At 40.6% G+C, this 22,680-nt stretch overlaps 1 protein-coding gene across 4 annotated transcripts in view; it reads left to right on the top strand.

Annotated features, from left to right (window-relative positions):
* Window positions 1-1,350: 1,350 nt before the first annotated feature.
* Window positions 1,351-22,680, top strand: part of RIF1 (replication timing regulatory factor 1) — a 72,235-nt gene continuing 50,905 nt past the window's right edge. For 2 of the 4 annotated variants that reach the window (XM_064382784.1, XM_012457070.2), the window contains exons 1-9: window positions 1,392-1,468; window positions 1,851-1,964; window positions 2,733-2,811; window positions 6,017-6,113; window positions 7,143-7,270; window positions 7,366-7,460; window positions 11,674-11,863; window positions 14,721-14,813; window positions 21,626-21,764. In XM_064382784.1, coding sequence (XP_064238854.1) covers window positions 1,861-1,964; window positions 2,733-2,811; window positions 6,017-6,113; window positions 7,143-7,270; window positions 7,366-7,460; window positions 11,674-11,863; window positions 14,721-14,813; window positions 21,626-21,764 — 925 coding nt within the window. In that variant the 5' untranslated portion in view covers window positions 1,392-1,468; window positions 1,851-1,860. The other 2 variants (XM_012457071.2, XM_012457074.2) reach the window with 2 other exon arrangements.

The following is a 22,680-nucleotide window of genomic DNA, read 5'->3' as shown; positions in this document are numbered from 1 at the left end:
AAGTAAATATATATATATACACACACACACATACATAAAGAAGCATGCTATGTATGGACTGCTTGGTTTGGCAGTCATTTTGCTAAATGCAGATGACACAAAGAAGAGCAAAAAGCAATACCCTACTTCTAGAGCTGAGAGTTGTAGCGCATGTGAGTGAGGGCTCAAATCCGGGGCTAGGAACCCATGATACTAGCGTGGAGAGTTCTATTGCTGCTGGGCTTCCAGTGTCTGATTTAGAGTTGATGCAATCCAGTGTGTAGTGGAGAGCGCTCGAAGGCATATGAAAAGGGAAGCAGCATATTAACAATAAGGAGAAAGGACTGTCATTGTGTTTACTGAAGTTTCTCCGGAGAAGCCCTAGCCAAATCTCACCCTTCAACCCCCCTGGGGGCCTAACAAGAATGTACATCCTTGGGAGCTACCTAAATCTACTGAATTACAATGCATAAGGGCGGGGCCCAGGAATCTGCAGTTTAATAACGAATATGCCCAGGCCATTGTCGTGCACGCTCACGACTAGAGAACCATTGGCCTCTCCAACCTTTTCTCACTTCACATATTAATAGCCCTATCTTATAGAGGAGGAAATTGAGGCGTAGGTTAAGTAACTTGCTAAAGTCACATGGAACCAGGGCTGGAATCTAGGCCTGCTTGAGATACAGCTCTTAGTCCGTATCTCTTTTTTTTGAGAGACGGTGTCTTACTCTGCCGCCCAGGCTGGAGTGCAGTGGCGCGATCCCGGCTCACTGTAATCTCCGCCTCCTGGGTTCAAGCAATTATCCTGCCTCAGCTTCCCGAGTAGCTGGAACTACAGGCGTGCGCCCCACGCCCAGCTAGTTTTTTTTTTTTTTTTTTTTTTGTAGTAGTAGTGAAGGGGTTTCACTACGTGTTGGCTAGGCAGGTCTAGAACTGCTGTCCTCAAGTGATCCGCCCGCCCGCCTCGGCCTCCCAAAGTACTTGGATTACAGGCTTGAGTCACCGCGCCTGGCTAGCTCTTGGTCTTAAACCTGACAGTACATTATCTCCTTTTGTTAACTGATTTGTTGCTAAAACTTCAACAAGCACTGGACTTCGAGTTTGGAGACTTACTCTGAAGGCCCACTAAGTTCAGTCTCGTGAGTGTGAGCAATTAATTCACATTTTGAATTTCAAGTCCCTCGCTTTAGGCAAAACACCACCACCTGATGCTGACCTGAGGGGCAAGACGCCGCAGCTGGGCAGGAAGGGAATGGAAGGGGGTCGATCGATAACTCCGGCGCGCCGCTGACTGTTGGATTGGCTCGAACTTCTCCCGCCAGGCCTAACCTACTCCCGCGCACTCCTGGGCCCGCCCCGCCGCCATCTTGGTCTAGGAGGGAGCGCACCGCACGCGTGAGTAAACAGCCCGAGCTGGAAAAGTCGAGCTCTGGCAGCGTCCGGGTTCCGAGGGGCAGAGGCAGAGAGGACCTTGTCCTGATCTTCGTAGGTGGGATAAATATTGGGGTCACAGTGGTAGGCTGCGGGGAGCCCTGAGTCTGCACAACCTCCGCCCCCTCGCGGCGAGACGCCTCGGTCCCCTGGCTTCTCCCGCCCCCCCGCCTGTCTCCTCCCTCTGTTGAAAGCTGCCCGGGAAAGTGGTGGCGGGAGCGGGCCCAGGCTCGTATGTGGTGTGGGCTCAGGTGCCTGGTTCTGGGCGCCGGAGGAGGTTCGCGCTGGGTTTTGGTGCTTCGCAGGCCTGGGGTGCAGACGCGGCGTGGCTCTGAGGCCGGGGCGGGCGTGCGGGTGTGACGGCCGGACTCACACTGGGCCGCCGCGGGGCTGTTTCCATCGGTCACTGGATTTTTCTCCTCTTCCGGTCCGGGCCTCAGGGTGGCCGACATGACGGCCAGGGGTCAGAGCCCCCTCGCGCCGCTGTTGGAGACTTTGGAAGACTCTTCTGCCTCCCACGGAGAGCAGACTGACGCTTACCTGACTCTGACCAGGTGAGGTCCGTAGCGGGGCGTGCTTGGGGGGTGCGCTGGTCCGCCTTGGGGCGTGCTTGGGGGTGGGGTGCGCTTTCTAGGGTGGGGAGAAAGAAGTTGGGAGGGGCGCGCAGAATGAATGTGAGTTCTAGAAGTCTGGTAAAGGTAAGGACGCCGGAGTCGCGGACGCGTTGGGGGGCGGGGGACATGTATCCTAGGTAACGTTCCCGGGTGCTGCAGCTGGTGGTGCTGCTGCGCTTGAGGTAGGTGTTTGGAACGAGGGAGCATGCACGTGTGTTTTGCAAGCGAGGGATTTTTAAAAGTTTTGGTTGGAAGTGGGTGTTGGAGGAGGGGTTTTCAGTGTAAACCTCCGATGTATTGGGAAAATGTGGCCACCTATAGTTGCCTTTTTAACAGCAATAAACTGATTTTATTACAAAATGCTTCAAAATTATTTTCATAGAAATGTACTAAGGTTTTGTAAAACCTTTTGTAAAGGTTTAGTAAGTCGTTAGTAACGAGGGATAGGGATCCCTGTTCTTTTTGAAGTCAGGCTGTCACAACTTGCATACACTGGATGTAAAAAGTTATTCTGAGGGTTTTTCTACTTTTATTTCTGATATGCATTGCATTATATATTCTGTATACCCTTAAGGACTTTACTTACTGTGTCAACTCATTTACAAGAGTTCGAAAATACTTTTTAAAAAGATCGTACAGGTATTTTAGGAGTAAGAGTACTTTTTTGTTCCTGTCACCTACTTCAACTGGTGTTCTTCGTTTTTTAAGTCGTATGACTGGAGAAGAAGGAAAAGAAGTAATTATAGAAATTGAGAAAAAACTTCCTCGGCTGTACAAAGTTTTAAAGGTATGTATCTGTTTATTAAATAGGTTTTCATTTTGGGTGGTTTTTAAAAGTTTTGCCAGTTGACTCATTATGAGTCAACTAAAATAGCAATAATACTGACTGATTATAATAGTCTTTATTGTTACTTAAGCCTTCTCAGGTACTTTGTTAATTACTTTACATGCCTTCTCACTTAACTCCCAATATTTCCATGAGATTGGTTTTTAACCATCACTGCAGGTGAAGAAATTAGTTTAATTTGCCTAAAGTTGCCTTAGGGCACTTGATCTGAGTTTGTGATTTTGAAAGCAGGGATCAGAGATTAGTCTGTCTTTTCTTTCCTTTTGGGAATCTACTTCTAAGTAAGTGATTCTAAAATTATAATTGTCTTTGGTCTACTTTGTAGGTAGCATTAAGTTCTTTTTCCTCATTCACTCTCAGTATTTGCTACAACCATCATCTTTTTTGCTTTAGGGAAATGTTGTTTGACATCAAACTAAGGACCTGTGTTCTGGTCCTCACTTGCCTACTCAGTGGCTTCCTGACCTTCCTTAACATCTTTTAAATTTCCTTGTTTTTAGAATGAAAAAGTTGAACTTTATCTCGTTTGTTTGAATTCTCATCTTTTTTTAATTTTTAATTTTTATTTTTTTTCTTTTTCCCCGCCCCCTTGAATTCTCATCTTTATGACCTTGTTCTTGTGCTTTTATTTTTGCTTCTAATTTTTAAAATTGAGATGCAGGCCTTGATAGGTTGCCTATGCTCCAAGCCATCCTCCAGCCTCAGCCTCCTTAGTAACTGAGATTAGTGGTATTTGCCTCTCCATGCCCAGATTTTGTGCTGCCTTTTTTTTTTTTGGACATTCTTGCTCTGTGGCCATGCTGGAGTGCATTCGCACAATCTTGGCTCATTGCAACCTCCGCCTCCCAGCTTCAAGCCCTTCTTCTGCCTCAGCCTCCAGAGTAGCTTGGATTACAGGCATGCCCCACACATCGGCTAATAATTTTAGTAGAGAAGGGGTTTCACCATGTTGACCAGGCTGATCTTGAACTCCTGACCTCAGGTGATCCACCACGTCTGCCTCCTAAAGTGCTGGGATTACAGGTGTGCCACGGTGCCTGGCCGTGTGCCTTTAAACAAGTGTTTCATCCAAACATTTATTGTAGGTTTTAACATGATTTTTGGCTAAGTATTAACAGAGATACTGCTCTAAGTGTTGTCATAGTCATCAACATTTTTTGTTTGTGTAAGGAGAAATTTTATTATGTATTAGTTACTTAATATTAAATAACATCAGTGTTCTATTATCACTTTCCACATTACAGTAATATGTGTGAAGACATGCACTTTTATATATGTAGTATTTATAGGATCGGGAACTCTTATCGCATACTTTTTTTTTTTTTTTTTTTTTTTTTTGAGATGGCATTTCGCTCTTGTCCAGGCTGGAGTGCAATGGTTGCTGTCTCGGCTCACAGCAACCTTCGCCTCCCAGATTCAGGCAGTTCTTTTGCCTCAGCCTTCTGAGTACCTGGGATTACAAGCATGCGCCACCACACCCAGCTAATTTTGTATTTTAAGTAGAGATGGGGTTTCTTCATGTTGGTCAGGCTGGTCTCAAACTCCTGACCTCCACCTGCCACAGCCTCCCAAATTGCTGGGATTACAGGCATGAGCCTCCCAAAGTGTTGGAATTACAGGCATGAGCCACCGCCCTGGCCCTATTGCTTACATTTTAAATCCAGTTGCATTGTTTGTAAATGGGTTTTGTACCTGAAATTATTTGGATGCACATGGAAGTTCAATTATAGGATGATAATAAACAGCTTTCCCTATCAATTTTAAGCAATGAAAGGATAATTGAGTTCTTTCAGAGTAGGAACTATACTACCTAAAACGGAACATGTTTCTATTTGTGTTTAGAATTCGGCTAGAATTGTATCTAGGAACCCAGGACATTCTTGAAAATGAGACACATTGTTAAGGAACACATTCAAGTAAATATGTTTAATAAAAATTCGTCACAGACATTTACTAGCTATTATCCAGGAGATACAGTAGTAGCTCTCAAAGTATTAAGCCTTACTTAGTTGCTTACAACTAGTTGCCGTACTATGTCTCTTACATTCTGTACTGAAGGATTTGCTTTTTTTGCTTCGTTTTGTATAATTATAGAAGATATTGCAGGGAAGTGTCTGCTTATATGTTTAACCATTAACATTTGTTATTCTTCCTGCTCAATAATAACAATTGAGGATTCCTTGGATATTTGATTCAAATAGATATGGGGGATTTTGAAGGTAAATCCCTTTGAAGTAGAAAATGGTACAAGGAAAAGGGGTACAGGATAAAAGTAAACATTCATATTGAGACCCTATTTGACAGGTTTGGGCTTTTATAGCTTTTACATACATAGTATGAGTTGGGCTTTAAATTCTAGATTGACAGCTGGGCACGATGGTTCACGCCTGTAATCCCAGCACTTTGGGAGGCTGAGGACGGTGGATCATCTGAGGTCAGGAGTTCGAGGCCAGCCTGGCCAACATGGTGAAACCCCATCTCTACTAAAAGTACAAAAAATTAGCCAGGTGTGGTGTCATGTGCCTCTCATCCCAGCTACTCTTCAACTGGGGAGGCGGAGGTTGCCGTGAGTTGAGATCTTGCCATTGCACTCCAGCCTGGGCAACAAGAGCAAAACTCCGTCACTAAAAAAAAAAATAAATAAAAAATTCTAGATTTGCATGGATTAAAATTCTCTTATCTATAAAATAAGGTTTAAAAACATTTTTTATTTTACTATTAATTCAGATAATATAATTTTACATTTTAGTCCCTTCTTTCTCCCAGTCTTAGAGAAAGAGATGTCACTACACTCTAAAGCTGTTAGCTTTTGCATTTGAGTCACTTGCTTACTCTGGAGGGCCTTGCTCCTTTTTCCCTGTCATGTCTTTAGCATCTTTCATCTGTTGACCTTTTTTTCTTTGCCTTCATAGGTGTGGAGATAGCCTTTATCTTCGTTTAGTTGATCTCTATCCAGTTCCTTCTCCTTTCTTTACCAAGTTGTATTATACATGGCCTTCTGATCTTATTCCTTGTTTATTTTTGTTTTTTATGCCCATTCTCAAGGATTTGTTGATTGGAGTAGAATGTGATGAATTTGCTTGTGCTTTGTAAAAATTAATTTATATTTGTGCTTGTGTGTAATAAATGATTTTGTTTTTTGTAGACTCACATTTCCAGTCAGAACTCGGAGCTGAGTAGTGCTGCACTACAAGCCCTGGGGTTTTGCTTATATAATCCCAAGATTACCTCAGAATTATCAGGTAGATACATTTCTTATGGCTGGTAATATTTTTAGAGTATAAAGAAAGTATAAATTTCAAGTATTAATAGTTCAATGCTGTTAAAAGTACCATTATCTCTGGATTAGTTTCAGAACCTGTAGTTAAAGATTGGCTTTTAAGAAAGAATGTTTAGATTATCATCACCTACACATAAGCCCTAATGTGCTGTTAAAAATAAGAGGTATTTAGGCCAGGTTTGGTGGCTCACACCTGTAATCCCACCTCTTTGGGAGGTCGAGGCAGGTGGATCAAGATGTCAGGAGTTGGAGATCAGCCTGGCCAACATGGTGAAACCCTGTCTCCACTGCTCCTAACCAAAATGGAAACTTTTATTCAGGCGTATGCACTAAGGAATATGCTGAATTGAAAAGTTCTTTGACATAACGGTAAATGTGAGATAATTTGGAACTAAAAGTGATAATGAAAGTGCAGAACCTAACGCTTTCTGAGTTTCCAGGTAGTCTGCACTGTTGCTCGATAGTTAGCAGATTGCCATTGTAAAGGAAACCCTTATCTTTAATGAAGGAAAGTTAGGAATATATAATAAAGATGTCAAAGTTGTTACCATCTTTTACACTTGATCTTGGCCAAAAGGCCGAGAAGCAATACCATCTTTTTTGAGGGAAAAGCTGCTGCTTGTTCTTTTTTATATATGGAAGTATTAGCAACCTAAAGCAGTTCTTTATTTTGGAGCAGAGATGCAGGATTGAAAACGTCTTACCAGAAATTGTCTTGTATGTTAAAATCTACAATGATATCTGTAGTTATTTCAGTTGTGTGAGATACCTGATTTGGTGTCTATTGTTTATTTTCTCTTAGTATACCTTCCGCTCTAATCTGAATTTTATGTTCTGGGGAGAAGTTTGATATCAGCGTTGGTTCTCTGGTCTATTCTCTGGATATACATTTATTTTATGATTAATGAGTATATTGATTTCTCTACTTTTATATTTGAGACTTTAAAGAGTAACAACTATTCTATACAAAATTAAAATGCTTGTTTCTCAGAGGCAAATGTTCAAGAACTACTTTCAAAACTGAATGATACCATTAAGAGTTCAGACAAAAATGTACGTACCAGAGCACTTTGGGTGATATCTAAGCAGACATTTCCTTCCGAAGTTGTTGGCAAAGTGGTGAGTATAGTTTTTGTGTATGCCTTCTTAACTATATGCCAATAAAAAAGCAGTTCAGTCTTATTTCATTTGTATTTATTTGGTTTGTTTTTTAGGTATCCAGTATAATTGATTCATTAGAAATACTATTTAATAAAGGAGAGGCGCATTCTGCTGTTGTTGATTTTGAAGCATTAAATGTTATCATAAGGTATGCATTTGGATGCTGTGCAAATTGAAGAATAGTTTTCATAAGTTTACCACAAGGAGAGGGCTTTTGGGATTTAAATGACAGACATTAAAAGTGGGGAATGTCATTCACGCCAAAAGACTCAAGGACAAAAAGTAACAGAAGATGGAAGTAGATATGCATAGGTTACTAGATTTTTTATTTTTATCGTGACCATGTTCAAGGTTAAGTCTTGGTTATGTTCCTCCTGGTAACATACATAGTTCAGGTTTGAAAAATAGCTCTTAAAGCTTGTGTAAGGGTTTAAAAAATAATGTAGATTCATAAGTGGACTTAGTGGTTGTTTAGGAAGCTAATCAGTGTCTAGCAGAGAATAGAAGAGTACCTTCCTCATTTTTGTTATAACAGGCATGCCAACAGCATAAACTCCTTTTGTATTTTTTTGTTTTGTTTAAGATTATTTTTTATTTTTTTAAAGATGGGGTTTCACCATTTTGGTCAGGCTGGTCTTGAACTCTTGACCTCAGGTGATCTGCCTGCCTCAGCCTCCCAAAGTGCTGGGATTACAGGCGTGAGCCACCGCGCCTGGCTGTTTTTGGTTTTTTCAGACAGTCTCACACTCTCCCCCAGGCTGGAGTGCAATGGCGCGATCTTGGCTCACTGCAACCTCTGTCTCCTGGGTTCAAACACTTTTCCTGCCTCAGCCTCCCGAGTAGCTTGGATTACAGGCATGTGCTACCATGCCTAGCTAATTTTTGTATTTTCAGTAGAGATGGGGTTTCACCACGTTGGCCAGGCTGGTCTTGAATGCCTGACCTCAGGTGATCCACCGGCCTGAGCCTCCCAAAGTGTTGAGATTACAGATGAGCCACTGCACGTGGCATAAACTTTTTTCTAAATGTAAACTCTTTGGTGACATGATTTCTGTCTTCCCTGTTTTTTGTTCTTTAAAGTTTTCTTATTACTTGCTTTAACTTCCCACTGTTGAATGCTCTGATTGATGCTCAGATTATGTCGTAGTTCTTTGGCTATCCTCTTCTATAACAATGCTGAATTTAGTAGTATAACAATAATTAATACAGTTGGCCCTTTGTAGGTTCTGCATCTTTGGATTCAAACAATTGAGGGTTTAAAGTTTCAGAAAAATTGCATCTGTATTGAACATGTACAGACTGATTTCCTTGTCATTATTCCCTAAATAATACAGTATAACAACTACTTACTTAGCACTTACATTGTTATTAGCTATTAGTAATCTAGAAATGCTTTTAAGTATATGGGAGAATGCGAGTAGATTATATGCAAATAGAGTCATGTATCACATAATAATGGGAATACATTCTGAGCAGTGCATCATTAGTTAATTTCATTGGTGTGCAAACATTATAGAGTGTACTTACACAAACCTAGATGGTATAGTCTACAATATACCTAGGCTATATGGTACAACCTGTTGCTCCTAGGCTACAAACCTGTACATTATATTACTGTACTGGGTATTGTAGGCACTTAAAACACAATAGTATTTATGTACCTAAACATAGAAAAGGTACAGTAAAAATATGATATAAAAGATTAAAAAATGATACACCTGTGTCTGGGACTTAACCACAAATGGAGCTTTTAGGATTGAAGGTTCTTTGGGTGAGCCAGTGAGTGTGATGAGGGAATGTGAAGATCTAGAACTTGACTTTGCACTCTTGTAGATTTCATAAACACTGAACACTTAAGCTACACTAAGTCTGTAAAATTTTTATAAATTAACCTTAACTTACTGTAACTTTATTTTTTTGAGATGGAGTCTCACTCTGTTGTCCAGGCTGGAGTGTAGTGGTGTGATCTTGGCTCTCTGCAACCTCCACCTCCTGGGTTCAAGTAATTCTCGTGCCTCAGCCTCCCAAGTAGCTGGGATTACAGGTGCCAGCCACCACGCCCAGCGAATTTTTGTGTTTTTAGTAGAGATGGGGTTTTGCTATTTTGGCCAGTCTGGTGTTGAACTCCTGACCTCAGGTGATCCACTCACCTTGGCCTCCCAAAGTGCCAGGATTACAGGTGTGAACCACTGTACCTGACCAGCTTACTGTAACTTTAAACTTCGTTTTTTTTTTTTTTTTTTTTAACTTTTTGACTCTGGTGAGAATACTTAGATTTGGCCAGGCACAGTGGATCATGCCTGTAATCCCAGAACTTTAGGAAGCCCAGGTGGCAGATCACCTGAGGTCAGGAGTTCAAACCCAGTCTGGCCAACATGGTGAAACCCCATCTCTAAAAAAAAATACAAAATTAGGCTGGGTGAGGTGGCGCTCACCTGTAATCCCAACACCTTGGGAGCCCGTGGCGGGCAGATCTCCTGAGGTCAGGAGTTCAAGACCAGCCTGACTGACCTGGAGAAACTCAATCTCTACTAAAACTACAAAATTGGCCCGGCATGGTGGCGCATGCCTGTAATTCCAGGTACTCAGGAGACTGAGACAGGAGAACTACTTGAACCAAGGAGGCGGAGGTTGCAGTGAGCCGAGATCATGCCATTGAACTCTACCCTGGGCAACAAGAGAGAAACTCCATCTCAAAAAAACAAAAAAAAAAGAAAAGAAAATTAGCTGGGCGTGGTGACGCGTGCCTGTAATCTCAGCTGTTTGGAAGGCTGAGGCCTGAGAATTGCTTGCACCTGGTCGGGGGCAGAGGTTGCGGTGAGCTGAGATTGTGCCACTATACCCTAGCCTGGGTGATAGAGTGAGACTTGATATCAAAAAATAATACTTAGCTTAAAACACAAATATAAAAAAATATTTTCCCTCATTAGATATTCTGTGAGCCTTAAATTTTTTTTTTTTTTTTTTTAACTTTCAAAAGTTTTTGGTTAACTACTAAGACAGCACAGCCTAGGGCCTCCACAGGGTCAGGATCATCATTATCACTGTCTCCCACTTCCACATCTTGTCACACTAAAATGTTTTCAGGGGCAATAACGTGCATGGAGCTGTCATCTTCTGTGATTGATGCTGCCTTCTGGAATATCTCCTGAAGGACCTGTCAAGGGTATTTTACAGTTGACTTTTTTTTTTGAGGCAGAGTCTCACTCTGTCGCCCAGGCTGGAGTGCAGTGGCGCTGTCTTGGCTCACTGCAACCTCTGACTCTGGGGTTTAAGTGATTCTCCTGCCTCAGCAGCCCAAGTAGCTGGGACTACAGGTGGGCGCCACCACGCCCAGCTAATTTTTGTATTTTTAGTAAAGACAGGGTTTCACCATGTTGACCAGAATGGTCTCAATCTCCTGACCTCGTGATCTGCCCACCTCGGCCTCCCAAAGTGCTAGCATTACAGGTGTGAGCCACCATGCCTGGCCCAACTTTTTTTAAGTGCAAGTAGGAGGAGTATACTCTAATGATAACAATTATAGTGTAGTATATACATGAACCAGTAACTTATTTACTTATTTTTGAGATTGAATTTTGCTCCGTTGCCAGGCTGGAGTGCAGTAGTGCAATCTCGGCTCACTGCAACCTTTGCCTCTAGAGTTCAGGCGATTCTCCTGCCTCAGCCTCCCAAGTAGCTGGGATTACAAGCGTTTGCACCACACCCAGCTAATTTTTGTATTTTTAGTAGAGACGGGTTTTTACCACGTTGGCCAGGATGATCTCACTCTCCTGACCTCATGATCAGCCCTCCTCGGCCTCCCAAAGTGCTAGGATTATAGGTGTGAGCCACTGTGCCCAGCTAGTCATTTATTATCATGATCATATAGGGCAGTATTATGTCCTGTATATAATTGTGCTATACTTTTATATGAATGAGAGTGCAGATTTGTTTACACCAGTGTCATCAGAAACGTAAATAATGTATTGCACTGCAGCGTTAAAATAGCTACGATGTCACTAAATTATAGGAACTTGTCAGGTCCCTTATAATATTAAGGGACCTGACAAGTCCATTTTATATTGGACTTGAGCATTGTTGTGAGGTCCTGAAACCAATCCCTTAGGGATACTGAGGGATGACTGTTTTAAATATTTGAACCTAAAGGCAAGATTTTTTCTTTAAAAAAAAAATTGCAAAACCATTAATTTGCCAATTAGTAAAAATTAGATCTGTTTCTTGTATGTGTATGCATATTTGTATATATTCTAAAACAAATGGGCTGTATTGTGTACATTTCTATGTGTCACGTATTTTACTGCTTGTTTAGACTTAAAACATGAGGTCATGCTAATTATTCATTGATTGCTCTATTATAGACTAATTGAGCAAGCGCCAATTCAAATGGGAGAAGAGGCAGTGAGGTGGGCAAAACTGGTCCTACCTTTAGTGGTTCATTCAGCACAAAAGGTACATTTGCGGGGAGCAACTGCTCTGGAGATGGGAATGCCATTATTGCTTCAGAAGCAGCAAGAAATAGCATCTATTACGGAGCAACTTATGACTGCTGTGAGTGTTTTTTTTATTTAATGATTTTCTGGATACTGCATCAGAAGATTCTGCACTAAGCTTAACATTTAGTCTGGGGACCAGGTACAATGGCTCTTAGCTGTACTCCCAGTGCTTTGGGAGGCTGAGTTGGGAGGATTGATTGAGGCCAGGAGTTCCAGACAAGCCTGGGCAACATAATGAGACCCCATCTCTACAAAATATTTTTAAAATTAAATGAGTGTGGTGGCATGAGCCCATAGTCTCAGATGCTTGGGAGGCTAAGGCAAGAGGATTGCTTGACCAGAAGTTTGAGGCTGCAGTGAGCTATGATCTCACTCACCACTGCATTCTAGCCTGGGATTGAGTGAAGCCCTGTCTCAAAAAAAAAAAAAAAAAGAAACAAAATCCATCTGGGCTTACTGGTATGGTTGCACTATGATCTAGGATTTTATCTTTGACTGAAAACATTAATAATTACATAAACTAGTGTAGGCTTATTGCTCCTATATAACAGTAAGGAAGGGAGCTGTTTGTTGCTACTAAAATCCAGACATTTTACCCCATTTCCAATAAATAGGAAGTAGGGATTGTATTTCTGAAAGCGGGAGAGCGTTAACTGATTCACTCAGGTTTGGGTTGTTACTGTATAATCCCAGTAGATACAAATTTAATGTACATAAGTTTATCTAGTCTGTATAGTTTTCTAGCTATTACTTGCCACAAGTTTTAGGTTTTCTAACCATTGTTCTTCTAACATTTGTTGGGCATCTGATATGTGCAGTCCATTGTTGCAGGTGCTGTGAATATAGCAGTGAACAAAAGGGGCTTGTGGAGCTTATTTTCCTGTGGGAGACATAATTAAGTGCATAGTGTAGTAAGTGAAGGGCACTAAGGAGAAGAGCAAGGACTGGAGAGTGCCTCTAGAAAAGAATGGTAAGGTGGTCAGAGAAGGCAAAGGAAAGGACCTTTGAACAGTGATTTGAAGGCAGAGTAGGAGTTACCCATGTGGATAATGTCGGGTAAGCTCATTCCAGGCAAGAGAACCATGAGGGCAAAAGGCCTGGCTCTAACGGTTGTGTACCTGGTTTGTGTTTAGGGAACACTGGGCAGTATGACAGAAGTGGAGTGAATGAGAATGAGGAAAAGAGGGCGTAATCACATAGGACCTTGGTGGGGGGCCATTGTAAGGATGGGTGTTTAGGTTATATGGAAAACCATATTTCAAGGTCTTGTTTTGTTGGTTTAAGAGACAAGGTCTCACTATATTACCCAAGCTGGTCTCGAACTCCTGGGCTCAAACAATCCTCCCCCGTTAGTCTCCCAAAAGTGTTGGGATGATGGGCATGAGCCACCATGCCCAGCCCCTAAAACCTGGGATTTTACTTGCTTAAAATGCAGAAGGCTTCTTGGTATTGTTCAGTATAACAAAGTAACTCTAGTGTCTTCGTAAATAGCTTTATTCTGATGAATTCATCCTTTTTTTTTTTTTTTTGGATGGAGTTTAGCTCTTGTTGCCCAGGCTGGAGTTCAGTGGCGTAGTCTCAACTTACTGCAACCTCCGCCTCCCAGGTTCAAGTGATTCTCCTGCCTCAGCCTCCCGAGTAGCTGGGATTATAGGCGCCCACCACCATGCCCAGCTAATTTTTGTATTTTTAGTAGAAACAGGGTATCACCATGTTGGTGAGGCTGGTCTTGAACTCCTGACCTCAGGTGATCTGCCTGCCTGGCCTCCCAAAGTTCTGTGATTATATAGGCATAAGCCACGGTGCCTGGCCTATAAAATTCTTTTTTTAACTCATTTTATCAAGCTTGCAACAAAGCATATATGAAATTTTTTATAAGTTTGAACTACAGTTATTTCAGATGTCTGTTGACTATGAAGCTTTTATTTTTTCATTATTCATGTGAAAATGTTAAAGCAATGTCATTTAAACTCCAGTTAATGATGTGCATGCTGACATTTTTAGGGTAAAGTATACTGGTAGGGAAAAAAAAGCTGGATTGCTGGATGATAGGGTGGCCAGATAGGTGATAAGAAAAATATAGTAAAGTGTTAATGGTAGAATCTAGGTGTTTGTATTAGAATATTTACTGTAAAAACTCATTCAGATTTGCTATATGCTTTAGTTTTCCTTTTAGATTTTTTTGGGTAGGGGGATATACACACACACACACACTTCTTTTTTTTTTTTTTTTGAGACGGAATTTCACTCTTGTTACCCAGGCTGGAGTGCAATGGCGCGATCTTGGCTCACCGCAACCTCCGCCTCCTGGGTTCAGGCAGTTCTCCTGCCTCAGCCTCCCGAGTAGCTGGGATTACAGGCACGCGCCACCATGCCCAGCTAATTTTTTGTATTTTTAGTAGAGACGGGGTTTCACCATGTTGACCAGGATGGTCTCGATCTCTTGACCTCGTGATCCACCCGCCTCGGCCTCCCAAAGTGCTGGGATTACAGGCTTGAGCCACCGCGCCCGGCCTTTTTTTTTTTTTTTGAGACAGTCTCACTCTGCTCACTGCAGCCTCCGCCTCCTGGGTTCGAGTGATCCTTGTGCCTCAGCCTCCCGAGTAGCAGGGATTGCAGGCACCTGCGACCACGCTCAGATGATTTTTGTATTTTTAGTAGAGATGGGGTTTCACCTTGTTGGCCAGGCTAATCTTGAACTCCTGACCTCAGGCAATCCGCCTGGCTCGGCCTCCTAAAGTGCTGGGATTACAGGTGTGAGCCACTGCACCTGGCCTTGGGTGGGGTAATATTTTTATTATGGAGAAAACTATTTGGCTGAATCAATGTTTAAAAATTAGTCCTAGACTTTGGTATTGGATTTTTTTTTTTTCTAAGATTCTGTTTGGTAAATTAATTGCTTTTGTGTGCAGAAATTAATCTCAGAACTCCAGAAGCTATTTATGAGTAAAAATGAGACCTACGTGTTAAAATTATGGCCTTTGTTTGTCAAACTACTTGGAAGGGTGAGTACCCAGTTAATGGAACAGTCTGCAGTTTTTATATGCTGGACCCTTTCTTTTCTTACCTTTCCTTTGTACAGTTGATGCTCATTATTTATGCATGCCTGCTCACTAAAATTTATTTGTAAATCTCAAATCAGCACTTGCATTGCTTTTGCCATCATTTGTAGACACCTAGAGTAGCAAAGAATTGGAGTCACACAATTCTGGAAAGTTCATCTTTCATGCCGAGGTCAAGAAAAGTTACATTGTACTTTTTTGTTTTAGTTCTTATACCTTAAACAGGTATTCTTTTTATAATCCATGTAATGCCACATTTTTCACTTTTCTGTGTGTTCCCTGGTGGTTTCACTGTCTAAATTTGGAACCCAAAGCCTAGGTCCAAGTGCTGTCTGGTTTGTGTTCCTAAGCAAAGGAAGACTGTGATATGCCCAATGGTGAAAATAAACCTTGTTCAGGCATGGCACATCTTATAGAGAGCTACTGGCTTTGAGTTTGATGTTACTGAGTCAGTAATATAAAATATCTTTTCATAGATGGATGTTACACAGGTTATATATTGAACAGTTGACAAAAGCGTTGTGTCCATAGACTCAAACCTAACCCTGTATTTCCCATGGGAGTGATCACTCAGTATTTGCTAATTTAGTGTTCAAAGGGACTTTATACAATAGAAGACCATCACTACTGTGAATAATGAGAGAGAATCAGCTGTATGTTCAATGATTAAGCCAGGTTTTGAGTGGTGAAGGGTGTGCTGCTTTTAATGTGGTAAATATATATATATGTTCTAACCATTTGTAAATGAACAATTCAGTGGCAGTAAGTCTATTGATAATGTAATAAGCATCACCACTATCTATACCCAAAACTTGTGCATCATCCCCAACAAAAAGTGTACCCATTAAGCAGTAAACTCCTTCTGCCCTCCTCCCTCACCCAGACATCAGCCTCTGGTAACGTCTGTTCTACTTTCTGTCTCTGAATTTGCTTGTTCTAGGTACCTCATATAAGTGAAATTACAATGCTTTGCCCTTCTGTGTCTGGCTTATTTCACTAAGCATAAAGTTTTGTTTTGTTTTGTTTTGTTTTGTTTGAGACAGAGTTTTGCTCTTGTGTCCCAGGCTGAAGTGCAATGGCATGATCTCAGCTCACTGCAGCCTCTGCCTCCTGCATTCAAGCAATTCTCCTGCCTCAGCCCCCCCAGTAGCTGGGACTACAGGCATGCACCACTACGTCTGGCTAATTTGTATGTTAGTAGAGACACAGTTTCACCATGTTGGCCAGGTCTCAAACTCCTGACCTCAGGTGATCTGTCTGCCTGCCTCAGCCTCCCAAATTGCTGGGATTACAGGCATGAGCCACTGCAACCAGGCAACACCAAACTCTTCTGTAGCAGTTGCACCATTTTACATTCCCACTGTAATGCACTAGGGTTCCACTTTCTTAACATCCTCATCAACACTTTTTTAATCGTAGCTATTCTAGTGAATGTGAAGGGGGATTGCATATAGATATGTGCATATCTGTGGTATAGATTTGCATTTGTCTGATTACTAATGATGTTGAACATCTTTTCACATTGTTCTTGGCTGTATTTCATTGTCTATGGAGACATGTCTGTTTAAGTCCTTGGCCCATTTTTTAATAGGTTTGTATTGTCGTTGTTGAGTTGTAGCTCTTTATATGTTTTGGATATTAATCCCTTATCAGTTAATGTGATTTGCAAATATTTGCTTCCATTCTGTAGGTTGTCTTTTGCTTTCTTGGTAATATCCGTTGCACGAAGTTTTTAATTTTGATGAAGTACTATGTATATATATATTTGCTACTACCTGTGCTTGACATCATATTCATGAAGTTGTTGCCAAATCCAATGTCATCTTTGTTTCCCAGTGCTTTCTTCTAAGAATTTTCCAGTTTTAAATTTTGAGTGTAGACATTTGAACCATTTTCAGTGAATATTTGGATATGGTGTAAGGTGAGGGTCCACATTCATCCTTTTGCATGCAGATGTTCAGATTCCTCAGTACCATTTGTTTAAAAGGTTGTTTTTATTAAATCCTTGTGGTCCCCTTTTTTGGTTTTTTTTTTTTTTTTTGAAACATAGTCTCTGCTGCACAGGTTGGAGTGCAGTGGTGCGATCTCGGCTCACTGCAACCTCTGCCTCCTGGGTTCAAGTGATTTTCCTGCCTTACCCTCCCAATTAGCTGAGATTACAGGTGCCGGCCACCACAGTCGGCTAATTTTTTTTTCTTTTTTGTATTTTTATTAGAGATGGTGTTTTACCATGTTGGTCTCAAACTCCTGAGCTTAAGAGCTCCACCTGTTTTGATCTCCCAAAGTTCTGGGATTAAAGGCATGAGCCACTGTGCCCAGCCTATGGTACCCTTAAAATCAATTGAACATAGGTGCAAAGATACATTTCCAAGCTCAGTATTCTATTCTGTTGGTCTGTATGCCTGTCCTCATGCCATTACCATATATATTAATTACTGCAGTTTTATACTAAGTTTGGAAGTCAGTAAGTGTGAGTTGTCTGATTTTTTTCTTTCCACGATTGTTTTGGCTTTTGTTTGTTTTTGTTTTTGTTTTGAAACGGAGTCTCTTACCCAGGCTGTAGTGCAGTGGCAAGATCTTGGCTCACTGCAACCTCAGCCTCCTTGGTTTAAGTGATTCTCCTGCCTTGGCCTGCCAAGTAGCTGGGATTATAGGCATCTGCCAGCACACCTGGCTAATTTCTGTGTTTTTGGTAGAGACGGTGATTTACCGTGTTGGCCAAGCTGGTCTTGAACTCATGACCTAAAGCAATCACTGACCTTGGCCTCCCAAAGTTCTGGGATTACAGGCATGAGCTACTGCACCGGGCTGAGGTGTTTTAATTTCTTTCAGCAGTACTTTGTAGTTTTCATCTTGTATATTTAACTTCTTGAGCTAGATCTATTACTAAGTAAGTATTTCTTTTAGCTCTCGTAGCTATCTTGTGTATTTTTTTTTCCTAATCCTTTTTTTTTTTTTTTTGGTTACTGGTTTATGGCCTAAGACTATATGTGGTTTATGGCCTGTTAGGAGCATTAGTGTTTATGTAATTTTTTATTTGTGATGCATTATTTACTTGTCATTTTTCCATTTTGTACTTTACTTTGCTTTTAAAAAAATTTTTTTTTTTTTTTTTGCTCCTAAGCTCATAGTTTCCTTTTTGTTTGATAGTATTCTCATTTAAATCTTACATAATATTTGGAAGTAATTCAGAAGTTAATCCAGTTTTCTGCCAAGTGTGGTGGCTCACGCCTGTAATCCCAGCACTTTGGGAGGCTGAGGAGGGTGAGTCACTTCAGGTCAGGAATTCAAGACCAACCTAGCCAACATAGAGAAACCTCATCTCTACTAAAAATACAAAACTTAGCCAGGCGTGGTGGCATTAGCCTGTAATCCCAGCTACTTGGGAGGCTGAGGCAGGAGAATTGCTTGACCCCATGGAGGCGGAGGTTGCAGTGAGCTGGATGGCGCCACTGCACTCCAGCCTGGGTGACAGTAAGATTACTTCTCAAAAAGGAAAAAAAAAAAAGTCATTTTTCTTGATTTTATGTCAATTTTGCTGTGTTTATTACTAGATACTACCTTTTTTAAAAAAATATTTCTTTCACAGCCATGAAATTCCTTAATTTTCTTTTCTTTTGGTCCGAAGGTTATTATTTTCAGGGTTCAACACCTTTTTTCTCTAATACTGATAATTTTTTTTTTTTTTTACTTACTTACTTATTTATTTATTTATTTATTTATTTATTTATTTATTTTTAGAATAGGAAGGAGGAAAAAGGAAGAGAAAGAGAGAGAATGGGGAGGAGGGAGAAGGAAAAGAAAGAGGGAGAGAGAATGGGAGTATTGCTTTCTTGCCCAGGCTAGAATGCAATTTAGTAATGGGTATTGAAAACCTCTTTTATACTGATAATTATACTTAATAACGTAGTCAGGAAGGAATAAGGGAAGAAGATGACAAACAAACAGCCAACCAATATTTCATTTAAACCTATGAAATGCTATGCGATTACTGAGGAGTGATTTACTTCCAATTATATAGTCACCTTTGGAATAGGTGTGAGGTGGTAATGTATGTTTTGTGTATTTGAAGTGGAGAGTTCTATAAATGTTTATTAAGTTTACTTGTTCCGGGTCTGAGTTCAAGTTCTGAATATCCTTGTTAATTTTCTATCTCGTTGATCTATAGAATCGTTAGCTCTTCTTGTTGCATTGATCCTTTTGCCATTATGTAATGTCATTCCTCGCCTCTTTTGATCTTTGTTGCTTTAAAGTCTACTTTATCAGAGGCGAGAATTGCATCTCCTGCTTTTTGTTTATTAGTTTATTTTTACTCTCTGTTTGATTGGTAAATCTTCCTCCTTCTCTCTGAGTCTTTATGTATTGTTGCATGTAAGATGGACCCGGATGCAGCATACCGATGGGTTTTGGCTTTTTATCCAATTAAAATATATGTAAGTTTAATACCGGCGTTTGATGCTAGCTGGCTGTTTTGCCCATTAGTTGATGTAAATTTTTTATTGTGTTAAAGTTCTTTGCTTTTTGATATATTTTTGGAAAGGCTGATATTGGTTGTTCCTTTATATGTATAGTGCTTCTTTCAGAAGCTCTTGTAAAGCAGGCCTGGTGGTGGTGAACTCTCTAAGTACTTGTTTGTTCGCAAAAGATTTAATTTTTCCTTCGCTCATAAAGCTTAGTTTGGCTGGATAGGAAATTCTGGGTTGAAAGTTCTTTTCTTTAAGGATGTTAAATATTGGTCCCCACTCTTTTCTGGCTTGTAGGGTTTCTGCTGAGAGATCCGCTGTAAGTCTGATAGGTTTCCCTTTATGGGTAACCCGACCTTTCTCTCTGGCTGCCCTTAGTATTTTCTCCTTCATTTCAACCCTAATAAATCTGGCGATTATGTGCCTTAGGGTTGGTCTTCTTGAAGAATATCTTTGTGGTGTTCTCTGTATTACCTGGAGTTGAATATTACCCTGCCTTGCCAGGTTGGGAAAATTTTCCTGAATGATATCCTGAAGAGTATTTTCCAACTTGGATTCATTCTCTTCATCACATTCAGGTACACCTATCAAACGTAAATTAGGTCTTTTCACATAGTCCCATATTTCCTGGAGACTTTGCTCATTCCTTTTCATCCTTTTTTCTGCATTCTTGTCTTCTCGTTTCATTTCATTGAGCTGGTCCTCGACTTCTGATATCCTTCCTTCTGCTTGATCAATTCGACTGTTTAAACTTGTGCATGCTTCGCGAAGTTCTCGTGTTGTGTTTTTCAGCTCCATCAATTCACTTATATTCTTCTCTAAATTGTCCATTCTCGTTAACGTTTCGTCAAACCTTTTTTCAAGGTTCTTAGTTTCTTTGCATTGGGTTAGAACAAGTTCTTTTAATTCACAGAAGTTTCTTATCACCCACGTTTTGAAACCTGCTTCTGTTATTGGAACACACGTGTAATCTATTAAGCCTTGTTCCGTTACTGATGAGGAATTGCAATCCCCTGTAGAGGGAGAGGCATTCTGATTTTGAGTATTCTCTACCTTTTTACGCTGGTTTCTTCCCTTCATTATATATTTGTCCGTCTGTCGTCTTTATAATTACCGACTTTCTAACTGGGTCTCTGACGTCCAACTTGTTGATTCCCTGCGCCGAAATCTGAGCAATCCACTGAGCTGGCCAAAACAGTGGTGTTAAGATTGATGGTGCTTTTCTGCCCGGGTATCTCCGGACTCTGCACCAAGAACTGGCGTGCTAAGGCACCAGCAAAACCGCCACGCCGGCCACAAGAGTCGCCCTGGCGACCCGTGGAGCTCCTCCACTGGGAATCTCCTGGTCCGTGAGCAACTGATATTCGTCTGAAAGTGTGGCGTCCTCTCGTTCTTTGCGCTTTCACTGGGAGGTACGTGCCCGAGCTGCTAATCATCAGCCATCTTGGATCTCTCTCCGATAATTTTTTTTTTTTTTTTTTTTAAAAGGTCTCACATATTTATTACTGAACCCAGGCAACCAAAGCCGCCCTTTTTTTTTTTTTTTTTTTTAAACCTGAATAATGGAAGCACTTCGGGTTGTACTAACTAATGCCTTCATAACACATCCAGAGAGGAAACTGTTCAAACTTCTCCAGATAGCGGTGACATTTTTCAGCTTGATTTGGTAACACGATTGTGACCTTCAGACAGCATAAATATGTGTGCCATCGCATGTGTGATTTCTTACAGACCCAGCTTGGTTCTTCTCCAATGTCTCCTTTTGGAGTTGTACCTGATTTTATTACCAGTTTTAATCCGAATCCACTGGGGATTTTGCTTTTGTTTCTTGGCCAGGAATCGCTTAATCCTGGAAGTCTTGTGAGAAGACATGCTGAGAAACGGAGTAAAGCACACACCATGGTGGCAGAGAAAGGAAGAGAGGAGATAATTTTTTTATATATATATGTATTTTGTTTGGTAGTGCTTTGATAAAGTTTGGGATTTATCCACCTTCCTAATGTTCTCTAATGTTTTAGAAATGTTCTGTGTTATGCATTATCTGCTTCTTCAAACTTTTTTATGGTCTTGAATTTGGAATGTGTGTTTACAGTTAAATATTTTCTTAAATTCCTAAAACATTTTACGTACCTGACACTTAACACATCTCTTTATTTTGTGAATAATTTGTCTTTTGTCTCCCTGTTAGATTATGAAGTACAAAGAGCATCTATTAAGTGAATGAATAAATGAATGATAACAATTATTGTTTCATGCAGGTAAATAACTTCTTAATGATTTTTCCCTTTTTAGACCTTGCATCGAAGTGGGAGTTTCATCAATTCTCTGTTGCAACTAGAAGAATTAGGATTTCGTAGTGGATCACCCATGATTAAAAAAATAGCTTTTATTGCTTGGAAGAGTTTAATAGATAATTTTGCTTTAAATCCAGGTAAGTAGGTAATATTTTAACAGTTTTGATTTTCTATGAATTCATTTTGCTTAAAGCAAGATAAATGAAGTTTTTCTGGTTTTTTGGATTTTAAGTTGAAATTAAGCTATTACTGAATTATTTTCATTTTAAGGGAACAGGAATAAATTTGTACTGAATAGAAATCAAATGCTAGGCATTGAAAATCGCAAATATAAAATTTGCTTTACAGTATTTCAAAAACTGAACAAAGTGAAAAATACTATTTGTGGCTTCCTTGTTTTTTATTTTGTTTTGATTTGAGACGGAGTCTTGCTCTGTCTCTCAGGCTGGAGTATAGTAGTGTGATCTCGGCTTACTGCAACCTCCACCTCCCAGGTTCACGCGATTCTCCTGCCTCCCCCTCTTGAGTAGCTGGCATTACAGGTGCCCGCCACCACACTGGCTAATTTTTATATTTTTAGTAGAGATAAGGTTTCACTGTGTTGGCCAGGCTGATCTCAAACTCCTGACCTCAAGTGATTTGCCTGCCTTGGCCTCCCAAAATTCTGGGATTACAGGCATGAGCCACAGCACCCAGCCTATTATTTGTGTCTTTCTTACATGTTAGCACTGAGTTGAGTACTTTTGGTATATTTTACTTAATCACCACAATAGACCTGAGATGTAATTATTATCACTATTTTAGAGAGATTGAATAATTTGCCAGAGGTCACACAGGCAGTAGGTAATAGGAAACAGTTGTGATTTCCATGGAATAAAAATATCAGTGATTGATGGCTTAGTTCTTTCAGGATCTCCAGAAGAGTAGTGGGTTAATGTTAATTTATGGAAGTGATTTCTTTTGATTTACTTTAACCTTATCTTCTTATTGTCCAGTGGAGTTTGCTGATAATATGTTTATAAGGAAGAATATTTAGCCCAAAACTGGTTTAGT

This window comes from Aotus nancymaae, unplaced genomic scaffold (genome assembly GCF_030222135.1).
Source record: "Aotus nancymaae isolate 86718 unplaced genomic scaffold, 86718_ANA_hifiasm-v0.15.2.pri h1tg000029l, whole genome shotgun sequence".
Lineage (NCBI taxonomy): Eukaryota > Metazoa > Chordata > Mammalia > Primates > Aotidae > Aotus > Aotus nancymaae.
The sequence above is the reverse complement of the archived record's forward strand: the minus strand, read 5'-3'. Positions and strand labels throughout refer to the sequence as shown.